Source organism: Lampetra fluviatilis, chromosome 2 (assembly GCF_964198595.1).
Source record: "Lampetra fluviatilis chromosome 2, kcLamFluv1.1, whole genome shotgun sequence".
NCBI classification, from domain to species: Eukaryota; Metazoa; Chordata; class Hyperoartia; order Petromyzontiformes; family Petromyzontidae; genus Lampetra; species Lampetra fluviatilis.
Window position 1 is genome coordinate 6,641,335 of NC_136276.1, and position 6,000 is coordinate 6,647,334.

General features: G+C 42.8%; 1 protein-coding gene across 1 annotated transcript in view; it reads right to left on the reverse strand.

The window, feature by feature from the left end:
• LOC144940691 (uncharacterized) overlaps positions 1–1,765 on the reverse strand; it is a 48,948-nt gene extending 47,183 nt beyond the window's left edge. The window contains exon 1 of the mRNA XM_078867011.1: positions 1,391–1,765. Within this exon, the coding sequence (XP_078723137.1) occupies positions 1,391–1,478 (88 nt within the window). The 5' untranslated portion in view covers positions 1,479–1,765. The remainder of the gene's footprint in view (positions 1–1,390) is intronic.
• Positions 1,766–6,000: the final 4,235 nt, after the last annotated feature.

Here is a 6,000-nt window from a genome sequence, read left to right on the forward strand (position 1 = left end):
ATTACCAATAAAGTGTTACCATTAAATGCGTTGGGCAGACGGCTCACGAAGGGAAAACACAAACGTTTTATTTTAAATTAATATTTGCCTTTCTGTCCGTGAGTTGTTCCAGGTTCCCTTTGTGCATGGGTTTAAAAGATGCATAACTGTTTGCAGTATAAAACAGTGAAAACTCTAACACATACACTTATTTAATGATGAAAAATAATTATTCATACTAAACATATGCAAAACATACTGTTTTATATTGTGCCAAAAATAATTCCACTGAAAGCTGTATTCAAAAGTTGTTCGGAACTCCAGACTACAACGTGCCACAACTCTAAAACAGGCCTTCAATGAACAAGATCAAAAGCTGCTAAAACTGCGGAGAGTTCCTGCAAACAAAAGTATACTGGCAGAGGAGGCATGGAAACTAAACTTGTTGGGACATTAAAGAATGTGACCACACCACTTTTCTTGAAGACCAAAATATACGTCTACAAAGAATTATGTGAACAGTTCGCAGATATTATCCCACATGGAAATTGCTTTTTGTCCATGAGGCCAACACATGTTTTCTGAAACATATTATCTAAATCTTGAAAGCAAGCCACTTTGGGCTACAGTCTGCACCCCATGTACGCACAGGAACTACAATTTGCAGAAACCCAACCAAAAGAACAAACACACGCACAGCCATGCCTTCATCAGGCATGGCACTCTTAATTACGGACGTGAAGAAGCTGGCTGGCTGCTAGTTGTGTATCTCTATCGCCCTTTGTATAGCGGATGCACAGCGTTGCCTGCCAGAGCCTTGTGACAGATTCTTAATCACTGGGGGCATTCCTGCTAGGGGACGGCGGGGGGGGGGAAGTGGAGGCGTGCCCACGCAGACCCGCTGTGGAGAGGGAGGGAGCGAGCGAGGAAAGGGGCACGCATCCACAACTCCCTCCGACTGAACTCAGCGGTCGGAGGGAGCTGCCCATCTCACATTCCAGTGCATTTTTCTTTCCGCAAACGGTCGACGCGTAAGTAGAATGCATTCCCAGGCCAGTGGCGCAGAAAATAACTGGGGGTTTTTTTTGCACTTGTCGATTCTCGAGCAAGATATGCTTACGCATTCCACCCCCACCTCTTTAAAAGTTTGATGCAAATGCATCACTCGTACTGTTTGCAATGAAGCTGTCGGGTCTGTTTTTCAGCTGCTTTCCTGCAGAAGCACGTTACCCATACGTGACACCAGAACATCCTTACAATACAAACAAGAGTGCTACATTCGTTCGCACGAACCGCAGGCATAGTGCCCCAACGCCCAGAAGCGTTCAAAGCATTTTACAACAATCCCCAACGTCGGGTGTGACAACATGCAACACAGACACACACACGCACACAAAAACATGATCCTTACCATAATCATCTTGACTTCTGACCACCGTTATTATCGCCTGCGTTGCCACAAGCAGCAAGAGAGTCCTTGAGTGCACAAAGCTGAACATGTCTAAATATTAGACATGTAGACTTTGTGTCTAACTGGTGAAATCCTTGTTTTACACTCCGGACATGCAGCGAGCAAAACCGTTTCTTTTCGTCTCCCCCAAGTACCAGGCCCCAGCAGAAACTCAACTACCGCCTCCTAAGGGCCAGGTACAGCCTTTATGTGGCTAAACGATGGGGCCGTCCGTCTATATGGGCGGTGAGTAAATGGCATTTGACCATCCCACCCCCCCTGCGAGGCTGAAACTCGAGCCATCCACCGGCCACTCGCTCCTGGGCCCTCTGCTCCCTTCCGTCCCGCCTTCCCCACCCGTTATTTCCCCTCCCCTCCACCAAGAGCAGAGTTCCCCTCCCCACCCACCCACCCACCACCCGGCCCGGAGAATTCTTTTTAAAGAAAATTGATTCATGCTGCCTCGTCTGAGAGAGTGCACGAAGCGTGCGCAGTAGGGGGCGGGGGGGTGTACCTCTAGCGTCGAGAACGCAGAGAGCTCTTTTTTGATGATCAACCACGGGGCCCCAATGCTCCCTGCCGAGCACAGGTACGGGATGAGTTTCGACGCAATGCCCGCGACATATTCTGACCTATGCAACACCAACCGCGGTACACCCTTCGAATGCACCGCTAACTTGTAACAACGTAGATATAGGTAGTAATGTTCCTGAAGATAGCAGCAACAAGAATCTGATCTTCCAAGTAAATTCTGATTTACTTAAGCCATATTAAAAGCATGAAGTTTGTATAGCGCTGGTGGAGGTGGAGTAATTATGCGTTTTAGCTTTTAAACAACATCGACATATTTAAAGTTTCAATTGTGGCTTTTCTGCAGTCCACAACGGAGAATATGATTTTCCCTTGAGGAAGATGGGGTTGGCCTAGCACGTATACATGCACAGTGTTCATCGAAATGTTTGCAGATGGCTCGCCTCTCCTTGTTTGTACAGCTGGTTTATGCGTCCCTTCAGTTCTCACATACTATATCCAAACAATGAGATATATAAGTAATTTTATAAGCAGCTCGAAATAAAATACGTATCCAGCGTGTATGATACTCGTATGCATACTGTCGAGGGCAAGCAACATTCATAACACAAAAGATAAAGTTTATATTTCTAAATGTTCATGATAGTATTTCCACCGCTATAAGGCTTCTGCTCAATATGTGCCTTTAAGAGAGACACAAGAGGAAATACCACAAGTCTCAGCTAAACCTTTAACAGATGTCTGATATATTTTCACGACATGCCTGCTTTCGCATGTGCCCAGTTCTTGTGGTAAGACTACATTTCCCCAAACACAGCGCAACACCCACGAAACACTGGTTATTCAGCGTCTGGGACAAATGGCAGATTCCACCCAAAACCACATGTTTCCCTGGCCATTGTAAGACAGTCAAGCAAGAGAGGGCACTCGTGTGGCTGTGGGAAATGGAGTTAACCCTGTGCTGCTGTTCATGTGGGAGCCACATGCTGTGGACCTCCATCAAAGTGTGGCGGACCTCTGAAACTCCATCACGGTTAACGTGTAGAATGTGGGATATTTGACTTGCCACGTAGATCATTAAAACGTCCACAAATCAGGGATTTGTCTACTAGTCGATGGGAGCAAAAACTGTTTTTTTTAAAGGAATGTTGTAAATAAAAAAATATATAGCATTCAGAAATCATCCTTCTGAGGTTAAACAAAAGAGTATTACATTGTCAGAAGTCGACATTGGTTGTCATAAGGCTCCCACGATGGAAATGTGGAATTTCCACCACTCATGGCCATTTATGGAGACAAGCAATACCCCTGGTCCTCGCTTGAGCATGGAGACACCCTTTTACCTGACTGTGCATACGCGTATGAACATCTATAGTGTAATACACGTGTTTGATACGTACTCAACATGTGTATGCACTGCAAATAATGTGCAATGCATGTTAGCCGTAGGCCCATGTTGCCACCCAAAAGTCAGTGATTGATTTGCTGATACGAGCATTGTGGTGGTGTTGATCTCCCGCTTACAGTCCCGAGCCAATGGTGGACATTCATATGATGGGGGTGAGTCTGTCCATAGGACTACCACTGTTATGGATGACTACAATGTTGACACTTGGAACATTTTCATTGTAATGGTAAAGAATGTAAATTGTATATAAATAGACAAATTAATTCTGAGATGCCCAAATGTGCACATGCGTGCTTTGATTTGGAAGCAGAGTAAGGGGTTATTAAGATTAGTCTGGTTGTTGTCATATTTTAAGTCATCTCGAACAATACCAGACAAAACCCTAGCAATACTTTCCCTCAGAAGTTGCATCAAAGTTCAACCCACAGAACAGAGGCATGTCACATTGAAATCCAGATGCTATGCGGTTAAATTACTACAATGGACATTTTTACACGATTTAATCGCAAACAAATTTGCAATTTACTTCCAATTGCAATTACAATTATTTTTTTTATGTTTACTGGCATATATACCATAACGTGGAAAAGTAATGTGCGCATCACCAGTATTAAAAAAGCAAGCCATAATTTATTATGTTTAAATTAGCCCACATTTTGTGGCTAAAATCTAATGGGCTGAACAAATGCTTGGCATGAAATCTTTCCTGTTGGCTCTGCCAAGCCATTCATCACGAGTGAACCACCATAAGGGAGAGTAGTTCTCATGTGCAAGACTCTCCATGTTGAATGCATTAGTATCATCCCTTGTAGAGGCCTCTGCAACGCAGACGTATTCGAAATATATGTCCTTGAGCATTTTAGGTGTAAAATCAAGTTGTCTTTGTGCTCGATTGGGTTAATGGGGCAGTACTGGTTTTGGTGGCCCAACAATGAAGCCCCCATTGCTATCCTTCACTGGTGGATCTGACCCAGCAGTACAAATTCCACAACCCATTGGTGGGGACAGTCTCTCCATAGGACAAGCGCTGCCGACTTCCATTGACGTGATACAGTACTTATACCATGGACTCTGTAAGGATGATCCCCCATATCAACCCAAGATCGGGATTTAATCTTGCAACCTTTTGATTGTGAGTCTATTGCTTTAACTGCAACTCCATTCAGAGAGATTTATTTGAGGTGTTATATGTGAATAAATTATTTATTTAATGGAATTTTTTTTAAAGGAATGAGTGTAATTACCCACCATCTCCAGGATATTATATTAAACTAAACACTATTAGACTATTTTCATGTTACCAGGTAAGGCCCATTAGGCTATTTAGCTCTTTTTCAGAAGTGACCTGGCCACAAATAATATCTCAATAAAGTGGCTTATCATGTGGAAATGTATAGCAGCCAAATACTCTAAACATTACACTTTCCTAGTCCATGCATTATAAGCACACTCTCAGTGCCTTATGTTGTGCTTTATAACACACATTATTGTATCTTATGAAGGATGTTAAAATGTTGGGTTTCATCAAACTTCCCTACGTTTTCCTTTGCTGTGGTTGTGGAAAAGATAACTGTATGATCACCAGAACGCTAAAAAATCCACACCTATGTTTGGATAAAAAAAGAACAAACGCTTGATCAGTTGATATGATTGACATGGAATGGTAACTACATATCCTTCAGTGTTACAAGGTTACTTTCACTAAAAAATATGTGCGTTTTTGAAGGAATGTAGCAATTCCACGGGCCGCCACTGCCTCTGGGTTTAGAGCAATGACTATAATACAATTTAAATGGCACGCCTAACGCATAGCAATCGTATTATGAGCAATGTAAGATAAATATGATGCCATAAATGTAATAAGTATGCTCACATATGCATTCTCGTTTAAGTAAAAAACACACGCAAAAATAAGCACATGCAATTATTAATCAATTACAATTTTAAGTAGTTGTGGGGAATGCATATATGTCAACTGTTACGCCGACTAGATACATATAGAAGCAGGTGCAGTCATGTGTATGACACGGACTTGATGTTTGCAGTCCAAAATTCTAACCTCAATCTCGTTTTCATTTTTCCACAGATAACACGAGCCCGTGGTATCCTAGAGCATGCACACACATGCCCCACCTTGGTAAAAGCCCTGCTGACAGTCAAAGCAGAAATATCTGCAGTTCTGCCCAGGGCCCTCGTCCAAATGTCAGCCGGGCGTGGTAGCACATGCCTGCAATTTAGGGACTTGGGAGGTGCGCTTGGTGGATTATGGAGAGATACCTACCCACCCTGCACTGACAATGAGTGAAATTTATAAACGTCACGGACGAACAACGCCATGTTCTAACAATGTAGAAAATGATGATTACCGATTATAAACAACACATAAGTGGACAATATGTCTCCTTCACATATGTCTCTCAACGTAAAATATAGAAAAAAATGTACACATCCCATCAGCAACACGGCATTTTTTGGGGTGCATGATTTCAGTAACTTTGGTTCAATACAAGCAAACTCTCGACTGGTTTCGACATTTTGAGTCTCATCAGTAGTCAGGCTTACTTGAAACAATGCCGTCTCTTTTAGATGTCGGCACTAGTTCAATGAAAAACTATATTATAACCCAAATTAT